Source organism: Peromyscus eremicus, chromosome 15, assembly GCF_949786415.1.
Source record: "Peromyscus eremicus chromosome 15, PerEre_H2_v1, whole genome shotgun sequence".
Taxonomy (NCBI): domain Eukaryota; kingdom Metazoa; phylum Chordata; class Mammalia; order Rodentia; family Cricetidae; genus Peromyscus; species Peromyscus eremicus.
In genome coordinates this window covers 57,893,049-57,914,321 of record NC_081431.1, presented here as the reverse complement: position 1 = coordinate 57,914,321, position 21,273 = coordinate 57,893,049, and the positions used below count along the sequence as shown (strand labels likewise).

The 21,273-nt window shown below is 43.4% G+C and overlaps 1 protein-coding gene across 1 annotated transcript; it reads left to right on the top strand.

Annotated features, from left to right (window-relative positions):
• Nucleotides 1-3,029: 3,029 nt before the first annotated feature.
• On the top strand, nt 3,030-16,486 carry Ube2t (ubiquitin conjugating enzyme E2 T). Its single transcript, XM_059280902.1, has 8 exons — nt 3,030-3,200; nt 3,359-3,400; nt 10,976-11,147; nt 12,255-12,324; nt 13,404-13,509; nt 14,018-14,116; nt 14,239-14,322; nt 16,125-16,486. Exons 1-8 carry the CDS (start codon nt 3,039-3,041, stop codon nt 16,269-16,271), a joined length of 882 nt encoding a protein of 293 aa, XP_059136885.1. The 5' UTR covers nt 3,030-3,038; the 3' UTR covers nt 16,272-16,486.
• The last annotated feature ends 4,787 nt before the right edge of the window (nt 16,487-21,273 follow it).

Here is a 21,273-nt window from a genome sequence, read left to right as displayed (position 1 = left end):
CCCACAGCACATGATTTTATAATAACTTGCATAACTCATTAGCTACTCACTGGTTCAGTCTTACAACTAAAGTGGGGAAGCCCAGAGGAGAATCAAGGTCAGAGTCTATTGAATTTGAGGATCTCCACAAGGCAAAACACACCATGCAACCTTCGTGAGGAATCAGTTGCTGCTTAACATCAGTTTGGACTAAATGCAGAAATCACTGTAGCAGCCAAGATTATATTGGCTTAGAAGTTCAGAAAGAGACTGATTTCTATTTCTATACCTACACTGCTCTGAAGCTGCACAATAACCTAGGAACAGAGAAAGTTAAGAGGAAGAATGGTTGGTCGGTTGATTTGGGGTCCTACCTCCCAGGGTTCCCAAGGTCTAAGCCGAATCCCAGCTCTGCAGAGCCTCAGGTCTTGAGATGTCATTCCACACTCCCAGCTGTGTAGCTATGGCTGACTTGGCTATAAGCATGTAATTCCTTGTTCAGAAAATATTACCTTTCTTCTGCAAGCCGCAAAAATATATGCAGTAGGATTTCAGCTGATTATGACAAAGTTAATACCTGGAAGAAGCCAAGGGCCTTCCAGAGGTCAAGCTGAGGCTCAAGGAGTCTTGGTGATATTGGCTTTTGATTATTAGCTGTTTCCTACTATGAGTTTCTCATGTAGTACTGTAGCTTTTCCATCCTTCACTAGGCACAATTTTCTCTCTACTAATGGAATATTCAGATAACCTTCTGTGCAGTAACGTAGGCAGGATCCCTAATTCCAGGCCTTTCTGTCATTATTGTCATTAGCAGCATTTGGCCAGGACCACCCCACCCCCACCCCCCATGGACGAAAGTATCTTATCAGAGATACCTCTGTACTCTCTAAGAACAGACTTAAGCATCCAGACTATCTGTTTGAGAAGGCCTGGCAGATGTGCTAATTAAGCTTAACTTTCTCCCTTTCCAAAGTCTTATTTCTAGTTTTAGATTGACCTTTAACTATTAACTCAGAACTAAAGGGTTTCTACTTACAGGTCCATCAAGCTGACTCAGGCTGCCCAGCCACCAAGTACACTACCCGAGCCTGCCAGACAGCAGTAGCCAAGATAGCTTGGACAGATAAGGGGCCAAAGGAAAATAAGACAGTTTTATTTTCACTCGTCACTGATAGACTCCTAACACTTTACCTAACCACTTCTAAGAATATAGCTGAGCACATAAAATCCCCCTTGCTTAGATATTAAGTGAATTTAGCCCTCAGTTGATTCTATTCCCCATTAGTCACTTCCCTCTTGGGCTGCAGATGATGGCTGGCAATTACTGCTCCTTTGTGTGGATCTTATTGCCCCTGCTTTTGACCCTGAGGAAATTCAAGCCTGGTGACCTTGCTTTAACCAGAGCATTGCTATTGTATGGGTATATAACTGTAAACCTCAGAGATTTGGGTGAACTAGACAGTAAAGAGAAAAGAGAACGGAAGAACTAGATGGGTAAGAACTGGAGGGGAATGAACTGAGATGGGGAAGAACTAGATTGAAGGGCTAGAAGAGAGTACTAGAAGAATGAGATGGAAGATGAGGAAGAGCCAGATGGGGAAGAACAAGATGAGAGAGAAGGAGATGGGAGAGGAGCTAAGATGGGAAAGAACTAGATGGATGAGAACCTAGATGGGGCGGAACTAAGATGAGAGAATTAAGATAGAACTTAGAGAGAACAGCAGATAAATGTAGAGAGAAATCAGGCAAGAAAGGAGTTAGGCATGAGAGCAGAGTAGAAGCTTTGTAGAGAGAGAACTGACTCAGAAGAATAAAGTATAGGGACTAGAGTTTCGTGTACATAGATTCATTAAAGATTATCATATCATCAAAGATTAGATTATCAGCTGGTTGTAGATTGTCCCCAGACTCTGGGAGAGGACTATCGAGGGGCAGGACCCTCATAGTCCCTGTTATCTTTCTAAAGTTGGAAGAGTGCTTAAAAGTCAGGGCTAGAGAGATAGCTCAGCAGTTAAGAGCACTGGCGGTTCTTCCAGAGGATCATCCTCTCCCGAGGACCCTGGTTCAATTCCCAGCACCCACATGGCAGCTCACAACTGTCTGTAACTCCTGTTCCAGGGGATCTAACACCCTCACACAGACACACATACAGGCCAAACATCAATGCACATAAAATAAATTAACTAAAAAACATTTTTTTCCAACTTAAAAAAAATGTCATTGATTTCAGGGCAGTGTGTATGTGACTCAGGGATCAAAAGCTAGCACAGTATGTAGGAAGACCTGGGTTTAATTTTCAGTACAGAGAAGGGGGAGGGGAGAGGGCAGTCATCCTACTAATCGCCCACGTAGTGCAAAGGGTCTCTTTTGCACTACCCCTAACTTGCTTAGCTTGTAGTTGAACACTTACAATGGTGAAGAACTCTACTCTATCCGCTTTATTCTTCGGAGTCCTGGTGGAATGCTTTGTCCAGCAGAATTATAAGTTAAAAAAAAAAATAGTTTTCTTTTCCCAGTTGGAGGAAATTTATGTAACTTAGGCTGGTCTCAAATTCTCGATCCTTTTATCTTAGTCTGCCTGCGCCACCATGTTCGGTTTTTATCTTTCAACTACTGGTCTTAGATGAAGTAGTAATTTCCCCTGACATTACTTAAAGCCTGGGCGATGTGGTGAGCGCCTAATTCCAGCACTTGGGAGGCTGAGGCACTTAGGAGGCTGAGGCAGGAGTGCCAGGAGTTCCAGGCTAGCCTGAGCTACGTAGCAACTTCCAACCTAAGCAGGGCTGCATTGCAAGACCCCCGTCTCAAAGAACCAAAACAAAGAAATAAAAGCAGCCATTCAGCAGTCATTTCTCCGGATTAAGTATGTCCAGTTGCTTTCGTTTTCTCTCCTGTTAGGTGACTTCCCGGCCTTTCCAGCTCACAGCGGACTTGCAAGCACGCAGGTAGCCGGGACTGGGGACGCCGGGTCCGGGTGCGCGCGCACCAATTTGAACCCTGCGTGAGCGGGCGGAGGGCTAGGAGCGCTGGCCAATAGGCGTGCGCGCGCCTCTCCCGGGATGGCTGCGGACCAATCACAGTCATTTCTTGGACGGGGGTGGAGTCATCTCAACGGTCTCCGGTCTAAGCGTGGACCCGGCAAACGCCCCCGGTGGCAAGCGGAGCTGAGCTGCCGAAGAGCGCTGCGTTTGCGGCTGGAGAGAACGTACCCCGCGGTCACAGTGAGTCTGGGCAAGGACTCCCGTTTCTACCCGAGCCGCCCGGGGAGGAGCATCGCGGGGAGAGAGAACCGCTCTGAGCGTTCCAAAGCTGTGTCTCCGTCCTCCCTCCAGCATCTGCCACCTCTAGCCAGGTTCTCTTCGTTGATTATTTACCGCAGGCCTGCGGGACAAAACAAAACGCCAGCGCTCCGGAATCTGAGGTGAATCAATCGTACAGGCTGCAGATTTATGAAGAGGCACAGAGGGTGGAAAGACTGGGGTGGGCTCCTGCAGAGTTGGAATTGTCCTTTGATGTGGACGCACACCCAGGTATGAAAGAATTTTGTGAATAGTCCGTGTAGTGTAAGCATACGTTTGTGGGAAGTAATCACTGGAAACGAGGCTAAAAACACCGGTTAAAAAAAATTTTTTTAAAACACGCCCGGCAGTGGTGGCGCACGCCTTTAATCCCAGCACTCAGGAGGCAGAGGCAGGCGGATCTCTGTGAGTTCAAGGCCAGCCTGGTCTACAGAGTGAGTTCCAGGGCAGCCAGGACTATACAGAGAAACCTTGCCTCGGGGGGGGGGGGGGGGGGGGGGAGGGGGGGAAGAAAAGAAAAGAAATTAAAACACCTGTTGGAACTAGAATGTAAGGAACTTTTTTGTTACGGTTATTTGGGAGTTTTGTTTTGCTGTTTTTAAGACAGGTGTTGCTGTAACCCAGGCTGGCCTGGAATAGACTTCCTGCCCAGGCCCCTCCATTGTCTATGCCACCCCAGCTCTGTAAAGAACCTTTATATTCAGAAAATACACGATAGCAAATGGCTTTTAAGCCAAAGGACTTAAAAAAAAATTTATTTATTTTATTCCATGTGGATGAGTGTTTATCTGCATGTATGTATGTGCACCACGCGCCCACAGAGGCCAGAAGAGGGTGTTGGATCTCCTGGAACTGGAGTTACTGACAGTTATAAGCTGTCATGTGGGTGTTGGGAATTGAACCTGGGTGCAACCCAGTGCTCTTAACAGCTAAACTATCTCTCCAGCCCTCAGAGGACTTTGTATATCCAAGTTGTGTTAACATAAAGAGTCTGGTTGCTTCTTCAAGAGAACTTGCCCCTTTTTTTTGGCGGTGGCTTTTTTTGGGTTTGGGTTTGGTTTTGGTTTTGGTTTTGGTTTTTCGAGACAGGGTTTCTCTGTGTAGCTTGGCACCTTGCCTGGAACTGGCTCTGTAGCCCAGGCTGGCCTCGAACTCACAGAGATCGGCCTGCCTCTGCCTCCCGAGTGCTGGGATTAAAGGCGTGGGCCACCGCCGCCCGGCTCCTTTTTTTTAATTCTAATCCAATTAGCATGCCTTTTCACCGTGTTCTCTTTTTTTTTTAAACAAAGATACAGTTTATAATTGTAGATAGTTTTATTGTAATTGATTGTCAAAAGCCAGCTTTGAGGAGACTGTTCTCTCCCACTGTGGACTACTGGGATTGAAATCAAGTTGTCAGACCTATGCAGCAAGCACCTTTAACCGCTGGCCTGTTTTGCCAGTCCCCCATATTTGGAAGGTTTTTGTTTTACTGAAAATAGTTCTTCTCATTTACTGTATAAAACAACAATGCTTCCTTGGGCTTAAAGAAAATGATAGAGGCTGGGCTTGGTGGCACATGCCTTTAATCCCAGCACTCAGAGGCAGGCCGGTCTCCGAGTTCGAGGACAGCCAGGGCTACAAAGAGAAACCCTGTCTTAAAAAAAAGAAAGCCAATGATAGAATTAAGATACGAAATAGTGTAAATCAAGAGTGAAATCAAATTAGTCTGAGGTTTTTCTGTTGTATGGATAGGGAGTCAGAGGACCAGTTACTTTTATTTTTACTTAGTGTGTATAAATGTTTTGCATATATGCACTTATTTTCAGCACATGTATGCCTGTTGGGTTTGAGGTTATGGATGGTGGTAAGCCACCATGTGGGTGCTGGGAATCAAACTCGGGTCCTCTGTAGAAGCAACAAGTGCTCTTAATCACTGAACTACTCCTATCCAATTGTCCATCACTCCCGTCCCCCACTGTGTCCCCCCACCCACACCCCCCTTGTTTTATTTGAGACTGGATCTTTTATGTATCCCTAGCTGGTCTGGAACTTGTCTTATAGACCAAACTGGTATGGAATTTCAGTAATCCTCCTGCCTCTGCCTCTCAAGCAATAAGATTACAGATCTCTGTCACCACAACTAGCTAAACTATTTTTTTTAAGTTGCTGAAGAGATATCTTTTTTGGCATTAAATAATTTTATTTTGTATATATGATCAATACAAATTTTTATTTTCATTCTTACTACATTTATTCTGCGCGCGCGTGTGCGCACGTGTGTACCATATATGGGAAGATCAGAGGATAACTTATAAAAGTTATTTTTCTCTTCTCTCTCCCCCAACCAAGTGCTGGGATTATACTCATGCACTACCACACCCCACTTTTTGTGTGGGTTCTTGAATTAAACTCAGGTCCTCAAAATATATATTAAGCATTTTACCAACTGAACTGTCTCCCTAACTTTGATATTCTTTTTAAGCACACATAGGACGTGCTGAGCAAGACCCAACAATTTTAAAGGATATAAGTAACATGTTAAAACCATTAACAGGACTGGGTGTGATGGCACATGCCTATGATTTTCTAGCATATGGGGTGCTGAGGCAGAAGGGTATGGAACCAGCATGGGCTACATACATAGAGACTTCTAGGCCAGCCTGGAATATCAAGGATAGAACAATGTTCTTTATATCACAGTTTCGGGGGATGAAATATAAATTGGGCCGGGCGGTGGTGGCGCACGCCTTTAATCCCAGCACTCGGGAGGCAGAGCCAGGAGGATCTCTGTGAGTTCGAGGCCAGCCTGGACTACCAAGTGAGTGCCAGGAAAGGCGCAAAGCTACACAGAGAAACCCTGTCTCGAAAAACCAAAAAAAAAAAAAAGAAATATAAATTGGAAAGCATATAGCCTTACATGTTTACATTTAAAGAGAAAATTTGAAAACTGATGATATAGTCCAGTTGGTAGAGTACTTGCCAAATATCCATCTCCGTTGCCATATAAATTGGATATGGTGGTATATACCAGTAATCCCAACACTTAGAGGGGCATCAGAAGTTCAAAGTCATCCTCAGCTACATAGCAAGTTTTAAACAGCTTGGAATACATGAGATTCTGTCTCAAAACAATGAGAGAGAGGATGGGGTGGGTGGCTGGGGAATTACCTGCAAAGGAGGAAAATGACCTTAATCTGAAAAAGAAAACTAAGAGAGTACAAAGATGTCAGTGATAAAGATAGGAACAGAAACTGTTGGCGTTAAAATACATTTTCAACAGAGAAGTATTTAATGTTATTTCTAAAGATGAATAGAATTGATACATGCCTGGAAAAAATAAGGAAAGGCAAAGAAGATGGTCTAGCCCAGGTTAGTCTCAAACTCCTATCACAGGCTCCCAAGTGCTGGGATCACAGATGTCATTTAGGTTTGTGTGGCTAAAACAGTATTTTTTTTTTAAACAAGTAATTTTAAAATGAGCATTATCTAAATTATTTAAAATTTATCATCTGTAGGGTCTCACTTTGTAGCTCTAGATGGCTTGGTACGTCTTGTGTAGACTAGGTTACCTCAAACTCAGAGATCTATCAGCTTCTGCCTCCTGAGTGCTGAGATTAAAGGTGTGCACCACCATGCTTTGTAGAAAATTTTAATTTGTCAAAATTGGTTGAAAACTTGAATAATTCTTTTTTTGTTTGTTTGTTTTGTTTTTCGAGACACGGTTTCTCTGTGGAGCTTTGGAGCCTTTCCTGGAACTCACTCTTGTAGATGTAACCAACCGTCTTATTAAATAAGAAACACAGAACCAATGCAAAGAAGAAAGCCAAGAGGTCAGAGCTAAGAGCTAAAACCTTAACCTTCCTCCTGCGGTGGTCCTACCTCTCCGAAAGAGAGCCACCCCCTGTGTTAAAGTCTTTATAAAGACTTTCGGTTCTGCCTTCCCATTGGCTGCAAACCCAACCACATGACTGCCTCGTCACTGCCTGTCCACACAGACCTCCAGGTCTTCCATGGTTGGCACCGAGATCAAAGGCGTGTCTCCAATGCTGGCTGCATCCCGAACACACATAGATCTACCTAGCTCTGCCTACCAAGTGCTGGGATTAAAGGCATGCACCACCACCGCCTGGCTTTCCTATGGCTTGCTAATAGCTCTGACCCCCAGGCAACTTTATTTATTAACATACAAATAACATTTTAGTACAAAATAAAATATCACCATACCTAATATTCTTTTCTGATTTCCAATCTCAAAGGGAAAGCTTTCAACACTGTGCTCAAGGATGCAATTGGCACATCATTTTCTTCTACTTTTGTCCTTACCAGTTTGCTATGCTATGCTAGTCACCTAAAATGAGTTACGGAATATTGTCACATTTTAATATATTGATAATCTAAGAAATGGTTGTTTGGCAAAATTACATCTTGTCCTGGTATTAACTTTTTAAGAAAATTAAATTTTAATATAAACCCATTTAAAAATATTGAAAGTTGCTGGGCAGTGGTGGTGCATGCCTTTAATCGCAGCATTCAGGAGGCAGAGCCAGGCGGATCTCTGTGAGTTCGAGGCCAACCTGGGTTACAGAGTGTATGGTGATATTTTATTTTGTACTAAAATGTTATTTGTATGTTAATAAATAAAGTTGCCCCGGGGGGTCAGAGCTATTAGCAAGCCATAGGAAAGCTGGGCAGTGGTGGTGCACGCTTATAATCCCAGCACTTGGTAGGCAGAGCTAGGTAGATCTGTATGTGTTTGGGGATGCGGCCAGCATTGGAGACACACGCCTTTGATCTTGGTGCCAACCATGGAGGACCTGGAGGTCTGTGCAGACAGGCAGTGATGAGGCAGTCATGTGGTTGGGTTTGCAGCCAATGGGAAGGCAGAACCGAAAGTCTTTATAAAGACTTTAACACAGGAAGTAGCTCTCTTTTGGAGAGATAGGACCACCGCAGGAGGAAGGGTAAGGTTTTAGCTCTTAGCTCTGACTTCTTGGCTTTCTTCTTTGCATTGGTTCTGTGTTTCTTATTTAATAAGATGGTTGGTTACATCTACAATTAGGTGTCAGTTCTAGTCATGACGGAAGTTATCTACAAACGGAAGACAGGAAATGAATTAGAAGTAACCTTACATGGACGTTACTGACTATTAGGATTACCATCTCTCTTCTTAACCTCAAGTGGATTCAACTGCAGAGTTAAGGTTTTAGTTAAAATCAATTATGTTTATGTATAGTAGTAAGAAATAAGTAAAAAATAGAGAGATTTTTGTTTTGAGATAGGGTGAGATGGTTAGTATTGTCAACTTAATTATAGGATCTAGAATCAGCTAGGAGACAAACCTTGGGCATGTCTATAAGGGCATTTCTAGATTGGTTAATTGAGGTGAGAAGACCAACTATAAATATGGGTGGATCATTCTGTGGACAGGGGGTCCCAGGCACTGAGGTGAGTGCCAGCTTTTATGTCTGCTTCTTGACTATGGAAGCAGGAGCAGGGTGACCAGCTGCCTCCTGTTCCTGCAGAGAGGTGCAGTCCCCACTGCCCTGGACTGTATCTTCACGCTGTGAGCCAAAATTCACACTTCTTTTTTCTTGAGTTGCTGTTGTCTGGTGTTTTGACACAGCAAGGAAAAAGTACCTAATACAGAGGATCTCGCACATAGTCCAGGCTGACCTCAGACCCAGAGTAATCCGCCATTTCACCTTGCTTAGTGCTCTAATTAGGACTGTGACTGACCACACAGGACCCGAACATAGCTTTGTTTGTTTGAGACAGGGTCTCATATACCCAACACTGGCCTCAAACTACATAGCCCAGGATGGGCTTCCTGCCTCGGCCTCCCAATTATTCAGATTATAGATGTGTGCCAGCCATGCCCAGCCTAATATGTGCAATACTTATTTACTTGCCTTCTCCCACCCCTCACACATACCTTTAGTAGTGCAGGGTCTTGCTGATACTAGGCAAGTGTTCTACATCCCCAGCCTCTGAACTAAAAACAATTTAAATAAAAAAGGAAAAATAAGCTGTAGTAACTGGAACAGTGCGTTTTGATTCAGAATATTCCAGATGTGAGTGGAACAAATTTAGAAGACTCAAAACAGATCCACACGTGTTTGGAAATTAATTCATGGTAATATTAGAAGGGTGGAGTTTCCTTTTTTTTTTTTTTTTAAATAGTGCTTTTTAAATTGGTTATTCATTTGGGGGAAAATTAAAATTGGATCTTCTACCTCTTACTATGCACAAAAAACAATTACTGGTAGCTGAAAGATTTAAATATAAATATCAAAATTTTATTTTTAATTTATGTGTTTGGCTGTTTTGCCTACATGTATAGCTGTGTACCACATGCATGCCTGGTGCCCAAGGTGTTAGAGATGGTTGTTAGCTGCCACATGGGTGCTGGAAACCAAACCCAGGTCCTCTGGCAAAGCAACAAGTGACTATAGCCCATGAGCCATCTCTCCAGCCCAAAAGTTATGCTTTTTAAACTTAAAGAATATGTAGGAAAATATCTTCAAATGTGAGAGTATGGAAAAATTTTTAAATAGATTAACATTAAGAATATATTTATGGGGCTAGAGAGATGGCTCAGAGGTTAAGAGCACCGACTGCTCTTCCTGAGGTCCTGAGTTCAATTCCCAGCACCCACATGGTGGCTCACAACCATCTGTAATGAGATCTGGTACCCTCTTCCATATACATAATAAATAAATATTTTTAAAAAAAAAAAAAAAAGAATATATTCATAAGCCAGGTGGTAGTGGTGCACACCTTTAATCCCAGCACTCCAGAGGCAGAGGCAGGCAGATCTCTGAGTTCCAGAACAGCCAGAGAGCTACATACAAAGAAACTTTGCCTCAAAAAACAAACAAGCAAAAAAAAAAAAAAAAAAAAAAAAAGAATATATTTATTAGTTAGACCTGGTGTAGGCTGAGGTAAGAAAATCACAGGTTTAAGGGCCTCCTAAAGTGAGTTTAAGGTCAGCCTGGGCAACTAAGGCTCAAAATTAAAAACAAACAAACAAAAGGCTGAGTACAACTTATGAACTCTTGGTTGAGTCCCCAGCACTGCAAGGAAAAGAAAGATGTGTTGATGTGTTCATCTAATTTGTAGCAAAATAAGCTATAACTTGTGAGATTATATTTGTAATGTAATCAAAACAATGATGTCCTTTAGGTGGTTACTAGTTGCGTGGATGTGTTTGAGTGTTATTTTAGGTGAGAGAGACTTTGAGCATATTTGGATGTTGATGACAGAAAGATTAGAGTGAGGTGGGTTAATTGATAAGAGTGAGTTCCCTGAAGAATTAGGGAACTGTAGAGCCCATAATACACGGAGAGAACGTCAGGCACTGAAACACTAGCCTACAAGTGTCTCCGAATGTTCACTGCGTTGTTCTCGCTCACACACAGCTTATAGACTGCGTACAGCTACCCAGTCCCTCTGCCCAGGCATGCTTAGGATACATTTGAGAGCAGAGTTAGACCCAGGCTCTATCCTCATGACTTTATACTTTAGTAATGGAAGCAGACCTTCATTTTAAACGTTTTAAATTATTATTATTATTTGTAAAAGTTCATGCAGAAATGGAAAAGTCAGGCTCCCTTTGTGACAAGAAAGTACTAAGAATCTGTTCCTCATTAAACTGAAGCCGTGCTAAAAATGCTAGTCTTTGTGGCTATTTCATGGTTGCTTCTTTTCTTTTCCAGTACACCCCCACAAGCCCTTCGTGTGGAGCAGTGGACTGTCCCTGCTTCCTTTTACTTGAGATCATGCAGAGAGCTTCACGCCTGAAGAAAGAACTGCGTATGTTAGCTGTAGACCCTCCCCCAGGCGTCACATGCTGGCAGGAAAAGGACCGAGTGGATGATTTGCGAGCTCGTAGGTATCTTATCATGCCCGTGATGGTGGCTGTGGCCTTATTGGAGATTGTCCTAAGATGCACCCGTTGGTATATTTGAACGTAGGGAGTGGGAAGGCAAAGGCCCCGCCATCTTTCTTTCTTAGTTGGTCTGCTTTCATAAGGTCTTTGACTGCTTAGATCTTTTACTGGTTTGTAACGAAGGTCGTCAGCCGACATTAGTGGCACATGTCTAATCCCAGGATTCTGGAGGCTGAGGCAAGAGACAGAGGATGGCTTCAAGTTTGAAGCCAGCTAGGCTCCAGACTGAGATCTTGTCTCGATAAAGATTTTGTTGTGGGTTGGAGGGCGGGGACAGTGAGATGACTGTGAGTGAGGGCATTTGCCACCAAGCCTAACAACTCCAACTTCATCTCTAGGATCCATCTCCCTGTGGAAGGAGAGAACCCACTCCTATAAGTTGTCCTCTGATCTCCATGTACATGCCGTGGTATTGTGTGCACACACAGGTTTAAGCATTAGCTGTGCAGCAGTGTTGGAGGCTGGGTAGCAGACAGGAGACACTGCATGGAGACTCAGTTAAAGCCCTAATTGAATTACTGTCCTACACCCAGTTCCTTTTTTTAATTCATGTGTGTGATCACGGGCACATGTGTACAGGTGCCTGAAGGAGCCAGAAGAGGGCATCAGATCCTCCTGAGTTGGAGTTACAGGCACTAGTTGTAACCAACTGATAGAGTGCCAAGATCAGACTCTGGTCCTTTGGAAGAAGGGCAAGCACTCTGTCTGCTGAGCCATCTCTCCAGCCCCCGCATCCAGAACTACAGGCCTTAAGAGGTTCATTTGATATAGTTTCTGTTGCCTTTTGAGAAAGAGTCTAATGTATCCTAGGTTGGCCTCAAACTTGCTATAAAACAAGGATGACCTTGACTTTCTGACATCCCCCCCCAACCTCTGGAGTACTAAAATTTCAACCTATGCCAGCATTTGTGGTTCATTTATTGTTTCTTGTTGAACTTAGGGATTTACGTACGCTAGGCAAGCACTCTACTGAGTTACATCCTCAACTCTCCGAGTGGTTAATTCAAATCGTCTGGTTCCCTTTTAACTTTTCTTCCTTTCTCAAGAAATATTAGGTGGAGCCGACACACCTTATGAGAAAGGGGTTTTCACGCTGGAAGTTATCGTTCCTGAGAGGTGAGTACGAGTTAGAGTCAGCTTCTACGGTAAGGTGCAGCCATGGGAAGACAGAACAGAATAGTATTTAGAGCATTAGTGTGTTATCCTAGTCGTACATGACTTGATGTGCTAAGTTGTTTTTGTCTCTCCAGTTTCCTTCTCTAAAATAACAGACTAATCATAACTGATCTCCGCCCCTCCAAAAATTGTGGTGAATATATATTTTATATAACATAAAATTGACTCTTGTAAACATTTAAGTATACATTTTCATACTGTTGTGCAACTATTACTAGTATCTCCAGAACTTTTTTATCTTCCCAACTCTAACTTCAGACCCGTTAAAAATCCGCCCTGAGTCCTCCCTGACACCAACACTTGGCGACCACCATCGTGTTTTCCACCTCAAGGTTAGGCCCTTCAGTCAAGTCTCCTGTCAGCTCTGTGTGTAGACTGAAGAAGGAGTATCTTAACTATTGAAACTGGACATCTGTCTACCAGGTTGGGTCCTGGCCAAGCTTGTCACACCCTGAAGAGTAGCTGAATTGTGTCACACATCAATTCTGAAAATAGACTGGGAATTTTGGAAGGTTTGTGTGTCACTAAGGAGATATGATAACTAAATGTAATGTGTAAGTCTAGTTGGAGCTTGTTTGTAAAGCACAGCTGTAAAAATACTTGGAGACTGGAGAGGTAGCTTAGTGGCCGCTCTCACAGAGGGTCTGGGTTCAGTTCTCAGCACTCACATGGCAGCTCACAACCACCTATAACCCCAGTTCCAGGGGATCCTACATCCTCTACTGGCCTCTGAGTACCAGGCATGTACATGGTGTACAGGCACACATATGTGCAGGCAATCACACACATAAAAATAAATAAATCCTTTTTTAAAATGTAGTGACTAGGAAGTTTGAATAGTAAATGATAACTAGGGAATTACTTTTAAAATTACATCCTCTGGTGGATGGCTCCACACCCATGAGTATATGGGCACTGTTAATTGGATTTGGTGAGTTATATTAAAAAAAAAAAAAAAAATTAAGGCCCAGTATGGTGGTGCATGCCTGTAATCACTTCCTGTTCTTATACACTCGCAGGTACCCATTTGAACCACCGCAGATCAGATTTCTGACTCCAATCTATCATCCAAACATTGATTCTAATGGAAGGATTTGTCTAGATGTTCTCAAATTGCCACCGAAAGTGAGTGGGGTTAAAGAATTGACTCTTTAGAGAGTGCCAACAGTTTTCTTGGCACTTGAAAGAGGGAAGCAGGAGGATCAGGAATTAAAAGGTCATCCTTGCCAGGCAGCGATGGAGCACGCCTTTAATCCAAGCACTCCGGAGACAGAGGCAGGCGGATCTCTGAGTTTGAAACCAGCCTGGGCTACAGAGCAAGTTTCAGGACAGGCTCCAAAGCTAAACCCTGTCATGCTCAATGACATAGCAAGCTCAAAACCAGCCTGGATTACATGAAACCCTGACTCAGACAGACAAACAAAAAGTCCTTGGAATATGTGTGTGTGTGTGTGTGTGTGTGTGTGTGTGTGTGTGTGTGTGTGTATAGTTTCACATTATAGTCAAGGATGGCCTTAAACTCCCGATCCTCCTGCCTGTACCTCATAAGTGCTGAGATTACTGGCATGACTCACCATGCCTGGCTCAACAATGCCACATTCTAATACAAAACCAACTGTTCATTTGTATATAGGGTGCATGGAGACCATCCCTCAACATTGCTACTGTATTGACCTCTATTCAGCTGCTCATGGCAGAACCCAATCCTGATGACCCACTAATGGCTGACATTGTACGTATCCCCATTTCATCGGTAGCATATAGCCTCCTTTATCTCTACCTGTAATACTTCAACAGCTGGAGCTTATCAAAGCATATCACTGTTTCTCTGTTTTAACTCTGATTTCATTTCAGTCCTCAGAATTTAAATATAATAAGATAGCTTTTCTCAAGAATGCCAGGCAGTGGACAGAGACTCATGCAAGACAGAAACAAAAGGTATGATATTTGCTATTACCAGTTCAAGTATTATATCCGTGGAGAGAGGAAGGGCTAGTGAGCGCCCATCCTTGACTGGGGCACTAATAAAATCGATAACAGTTGACAGTTGATAGCTCTGGGGGATGGAGGATTACTTTCCTTGAAGGCCTCTCATAGGTTAACCATGCTCTGGTGGATGGCTCCACACCAATGAGTATATGGGTAGTACAAATTGGACTTGGTGGGTTATATTTCAAAACAAATAAAACAAAAACATTTTAAGACCCAGTATGGTGGTCATGCTTTTAATCTCAGCACTTAGGAGTCAGAGGCAGGCAGATCTCTTGTGAGTTTGAGGCCAGCTTGAGCTGCATAGTGAGTACGTAGTAAGTTCCAGGCCAGCCAGGAATACATAACGAGATCCTGTCTCAAAAAATTTTTTTAAATTAAAAATAAAAAGAGGGCACAATGTTGGGGAAAGATAGGGGATGGATCTGGGAGGAATTAGGGGGAGAAATAGGGAGTAAATATCATCAAAATACATTGTATGGAATTCTCAAAGAATTAATAAAATATTATATATATATATATATATACATATGCACACATATGTATGTATCTATACATGTTATAGTGTATGTCAGGGGCTGGAGAGACATCTTAGTGGTTAAGAGGGCAGAATCCTCTTTTGAGGACCCTAATTCAGCAGCCAGCATCCCTGTCAGGAGGCTCACAACTGCCTGTATCTCCAGCTCTTAGGGATCTGACACCCTCTTCTGGATTCCACAGGTACCTGCACTCACGTGTACAGAAACCCACACACATAGGCACATAATTAAAAATAAGTACATCTTTTAAAAATATATACATAGATTTGTATCCCCGATCAAGCATTTATAAATAAACATAGAGTACATACATGTCTAAATAGTATTTATTAAATTTTCTAAATTCATGCTATACTCTAGAACAGCTAGTTGGATTCTTTCTCCTGTTGCGACCATCTAAAAATTATTCAGCAAAATGCTCAGATGCTCAACTAACAGTTGGCCCAGTTCCTGACAGTTGTCATCCGTTGACAACACTAGAGGGCAGGCAGCATCTGCTTGATGTCTTTATGTTCTTGTGAGTAGCAGGGATAGAGGGAAGGGGAATCATTCATTTTTTTTTGATTTGTCATTTTAATATTTTTAATAAATTGAGCCAGTTACAAAAACAATGAGAAAGTAGGGTTAGGAGGGAAAGTTTTATTTCTTATGGGACCATTCATGGAAAGGGGGGTGTTCAAGTTGATAGAGTGCTTTGTTTTGTTTTTGTTTTTTTGAGGCAGGATTTTTTTTTTTTTTTTTTTTTTTGGTTTTTCGAGACAGGGTTTCTCTGTGTAGCTTTGCGCCTTTCCTGGAACTCGCTTGGCCTCACTCACAGAGATCTGCCTGCCTCTGCCTCCCGAGTGCTGGGATTAAAGGCGTGCACCACCACCACCGCCCGGATTGAGGCAGGATTTATATAGCCCTAGCTGACTTGAACTTACTATGTAGTCCAGGCTAGCCTGAAACTTTTGTAGTTCTCTTACCTTAGCCTCTCGATTGTTATAGGCATACATCATTATGTCTAGCTTTTTGAGTTGATAAAGTTTGAAGTGAAAAAAATGTATGTATGTAAGAAAATTGTAAGTATGTAAGAAAAATTGATGAAGATGCTTTTGGAGGAAATATATGCACACTAAAATCTTAAAGACTATCAGGAAATAGCACTACAGAGCTTCGGCTTCTCCCCGTTAACATGAGTGCGAATGTTATGATTGCTCCTTTCTCCTTTAGGCTGGTGAAGAGGTGCCAGAAGACTCCTTGGAGGTCGATGACCCTGAGAAAAGCAACTGCACACAGAAGAGAAAAGCCAAGCCACTGGGAGGCCCAGATAAGAAGTTTCACCCCGATGTTCAGAGAGTCTGTCCTGGTCCCTCTTAGTTAGTGGAGGCTGTGACAAGGTGGTCTCTTTTGCTTGCTTTTCTCGAATGTTTTTCTTTGTGTTTGATGACATAATGTTTGTATCCTTATAAAAGACCTTGTATGTTTACACATTGTGCTATGCAGTGATTCTTTAAGGATAGTTTGTTTTATTTATCTTGTACATATGTATTTTGAAAACTTAAACTTGAAAAATAAATCATACTTAATGTTAAGTATGTGTTTATCCTAAATGTGTGTCTGGGAGTGAACTGGTTATAGTGCTATATGATCAGAATGTTAAATTATTTTGTCAACTTACCGTCACTAGAGACACAGAATGTTTGAATAGATGAAAAAGAGCTGTTAAAAATCATTACCCTTAGGCTTTGGGGAGTGTAGTTTTTCAGAAGCCTTAACACTGTGGAATAAGGCGGTGTACACTTTGTCAGTGTTTAGTTGTTTTCAGCTTTCACTTTGTGATTTGTATAACTGGTCGGAATTACTGTAGTGTAACTTTCATTTCTTCAACCTCAGATGCACGGAGGAGTGTCCCTGCCTCCCAAGTACTGGGATTATCGGCATATACCACCATGCCTGACCCATAACAAATATTATTCTGAATAATTAGTTGCCAAACTTAAATCCCCTTTGTGATTTCATAATACACTTGTCTTATGGTGGATTTGGAATGTTAACTGGCCAGTTAACCTCCCAATCCTGTTATCCAGTTAAATGACAGAGATGACATATTGGAATATAAGTCAGTTGATAGCTGTACTGTGTGAAAGACTGAGGAATGTAGAGGCTGGAGCTGCCTAGACAGAAAGACTCTGTCTGTCTGTCTCTGTATCCCAGTGTAGCAGTGATGGTTTTATACACAAGGTAGATACCACATACATACAGTGCATCTATGAGTAACTGTGTGTTCTGCATCTGCTGTGAAGGGTATTCTTACACTGCCACTCAGTAGCAGTCTGCTGCTGTTCATGTGCTGGACTCATACAAAGAAGATAAATGTGGATTTATCTACTTCATTAGTGACAGGTTGCATTTATTGGAAAATGTAAATTTCTAACTTCTACAGATTTATTTTTCAGTGCTGGGATTGAACTCAGGGCCTTGCATATGGCAAGCAGAAGCTGTATTGCTGAGTTAGATCACCTATCTTTACAGAATTCTTTTTAAAAAATATTTAATTATATGTACATGTGTTTGTGCATGGGTGGATGGGTGTGCACCTTATGCATACAGGAACCCAAAGGGCATCAGATCCCCTGGAACTGGAGTTACAGATGGTTGTGAACTGCTGTGTGAGTGCTGGGAACCCAAACCACGTCCTCTGCAAGTGCAGTAAATACTCAACCAGTGAGCAATCTCTCCAGCCCCCCTTATAGAATGAACCCACTTCTCAGAGTCAGTTCCTAGTCTCTTTTTAAAGTCTAGGAATTAATTTTATCCCAGATTTGTATCTTAACTCATTAGGTGGACTTAGAATTCCTAGATTAGGGTGATTTCAGCTGTGAGTGGAAGCAGACTGGCAATGAGGAAATCCATTGCCTTCCTGTATGGAAAGGAGTAGGGTAAGTGGATTGGTGCCTTCAGAGGCTCAGCAATTTCGTGAAGGTCATGGCCACTCCATCTGCTTTGCATACATACTACCAGCTCTCTCTGTGGTTGTTCATCCTTAAAGTTCTCTGAGGTGGATGCCAACAGCAGTCATTCTTTCTTATTCAAATCCAGCAGGCCCGGAGGAGCTCTACTTCCCATTGGCTACCTTAAGAGCCTCCCTGTGCCAGGGAAATGCTCTGTGCTGGTTGGTTCAGGCTAAACCAGGTGCTAAAGTGACTTAAACGGCAAAACTCCCTGCACACTGATTTATCACCTAGACTAGTCCGCTCCGCCAGTCCCTCCCTTCCACTGCCGATGTTCTAGTGGAAGCTGCCATCATCTGTCACCTGTGCTGGAGCCTGTCACCTTCTAGTTTCCTTGCCGCTGTTATTCTGTAGTGCTCTCAGCTGCGAGAATGATCTCTTGACAATTAGAAGTCTGATTTGGCTTCCCTCTTGAGACCCTCCAAGTGGCTTCCACTTGCAATGAAGATAACAACAAAAAGCTAGTCCACTTCCCTGACCCCTAAGGCCCTTCGTGCTTTATCCTCACTGCCCCCTTCCCCTTAATCACCTCCTGCATCTGCCGTGATAGTCTCAGCTCAAATGCTGCTGCAGTTGTCATCCAGTCTAAAGCAACCCTGGAGCCTCAGGTTCTCTCCGGCCCATAACCCATCACTCAACTAGTTTTCTTCATAGCTTAACTAAGAGGATGTTTGTGTCTATGGTCTGGCTCCATGCACTGGGAAGAGAGTGGCTACAAGGACTTCTCACAAAAAAAAAATAGAGCTGAAGGTAGTCATCTATCCATCCATCTCTAAAGATTATAGAGGACTTGGGCTGGGGAAGAGAAGTAACATGTCCAAAGATTAGAAAAGTCCAAATTCCTCCTCAGTCAGGGAAGGATGGGAAAGTGGCTGAAAACATGGAGGAAGTCAAGACCTAGTTACTACTTAGGAGGTGGAGACAGGAGGATCAGTAGTTCAGAGTTACCCTAGGCTACCCATCAAATTTGAGGCCAGCTTAAAGGCCAGCTACAGGACCTTGTCTTTTTATTATTATTATTTAAATTTTAAAAGTTTAATGATTTTTTTTTAAAGGAGAAAAAGAAAAGCCAGTGCCAGCTCTGATGGGTACTGCTTACCAATTGTGTGCTCTTAATATTAGACCTTCCTTTTGGGGTTTTGTTTCTGTAAAATAGCCACATTGTGGTAGTTAACTCAGAGTGTTGTGAGCATGGAATGAAATAATGCTTGTAAAGCATCCTGCACGGGGCACAGCAAAGTTGACATTTGTAGAGTTCTTGCAGGGGGGTGGAGACAGTGATCCAGCCATAGGTGAGCCCTGAGGAACTGCCATGTCCTCAGCTTCCTTGCCAGTCTGCTTTGTTCCTGGGACAACACAAACTGAGCAGTGTTTTCAACTCCAAACCCCTAATTAAAGAGGAGAGATGACATCCATGACTGATCATATAAACATTGCAGAGTCCAAGTTCCTCTCTCCTGCTGCCCCCCACCCAGTCCCCCTCTTCACCTCTCCCCTCAAGCTATCTAAATAAGAACAGATTTTACCACCCACCTTGTAGGCAGACAGCTGAGGCTAGGACTAGCTATTTATCCTTCGGCTGCTTCGGGAATTCAACACATACAAATAAAGTTCCTTTTCCAGCCAAGTGTGTATTTTTCCATCAGCGTGTGGCCCCCCTGCCCAGGTTGTCTTGTTTAGGTTGGGGTGGCCTAAAGGGAAGGAAGGACAGGGTGGGCATGGGGGGGTGTGGTTTTAGAACCTGCTCCCAGGATAACTGGCTGCGGGGCAGCTTGCAATCCAGGCCTGTGCAGTGCTGCCAGCGAAACCCAGTAGAGGCGGAGCAATGGACACAGACATGCTATGTGCAGGAACAACGCTTTCCACTTGGCTGCTTGGCAAGTGTTGCTCCTGCCTCTTGCATGCTCCCCTTACCCCGGGGAGTGGCCGTCCCTCTCTAACAAATAGTTTATATCAGAGATGACAGTCTATCCTAATGTCTTTCATCCTCCCCACCCGACTCCAGGGCTTTACCCTTTCATGTCCTTGTTTTTCTTGATTTTATTTTCCTGACACCACATCCTATTAGACTGTCCCCTCCCTACCATCGCCTGCCATGCTCACTTAGGACCCTGAGATTATTTAATTTGGACAAGGAGCTCCTCTCCAAGCAGCTTCCCTCAGACCTTCCACCAAAGGCACCCATAAAACCTCACCCTAGGGGTTGAGTTCTCCATCTCCAGATTTCTACTAGGTGGAGAGTCATTGTCAGGTACTAGCCCTTTACACAAAACATCTGATCTTTCCAATAACCTGCAGCATTGTGGTGCTATCAATCCCATTTTGATGATAATGCAACAGAGAGGTTAAAACCCAAGGACAGTGGATGCTCCCTACACTTTCTCCTGATGCTAACATTCAGGAGCTGTGCAGTTCTGATGCTAACTGTGAAATCCACACAGGGCAGCACCCAGTGGTTCTCACCTGCTCTTTCCATTCCCCCCAACCCCCTGCTTCAGCTTCCTCTTACCTTAAGTTACTCCCTAGGTGTTCCCACCTAGCCCTGTGTCCATATGATAGCTGTCCCGACTAGTTTTATGTCAACTTGACACAAGCTAGAGTCATCAGAGAGGAGGGAGCCCCAATCGAGAAAATGCCTGCATGAGGTTGGGCTGTTGGCAAGCATGTGGGGCATTTTCTTAATTGGTGATTGATGTGGGAGCGCTCACAGCCCATTGTGGGTGGTGCCATCCCCTAGGTTGGTGGTCCTGGGTTCTATGAGAAAGCAGGCTGAGCAAGCCAGTAAGCAGCACCCCTCTGTGGCCTCTGCATTAGCTCCTGCCTCCAGGTTCTTACCCTGTTTGAGTTCCTGTCCTAACTTCCTTCAACAATGGACTACAATGTGGAAGCATAAGCCAAATAAACCCTTTCCTCCCATCTTACTTTTGGTCATGGTGTTTCATCACAGCAATAGCAACCGTAACTAATACAATGGTCCTGACAATCCCCCTTGGCCACCAAAACTCTGTTCAATAGATGCCTCTACTACCCTAAGGGTGCCAAGAGGACAAGTAAGTTCACTTCTGCTGGGTTTGGGTAGAGGGTAACACAGGAGGGACTTGTTAAAAAGACTCTTTGGCCTCTTTCCATGCAAGTGCCAGAATACACGAACACACAAATTATTGGCTCACTGCTTTTTAGGTGTGGCTAGTACAGATCCTCAAATGATGTTGTCAGGATTCACTGTTCTCCAAGAGCCAAGACAGACACCAGCGTCTGTGCAACCTGCCAGCCCAGCAGCTCCAGGGACAGTGCTTCTTATCACCCCAGTGTTCTTGGATCAGATCTTACTGGAAGATGTGGCTGTGAGTCCTCCTTTGGCTAATCAG

Coding starts and splice junctions, on each gene's coding strand:
- Ube2t (XM_059280902.1), top strand. CDS start 3,039: ATGGCTGCGGACCAATCACAGTCATTTCTTGGACGGGGGTGGAGTCAT. Junction 3,401..10,975: donor CCAGCGCTCCGGAATCTGAG/GTGAATCAATCG, acceptor TTTCTTTTCCAG/TACACCCCCACAAGCCCTTC. Junction 14,323..16,124: donor ATGCAAGACAGAAACAAAAG/GTATGATATTTG, acceptor TTTCTCCTTTAG/GCTGGTGAAGAGGTGCCAGA.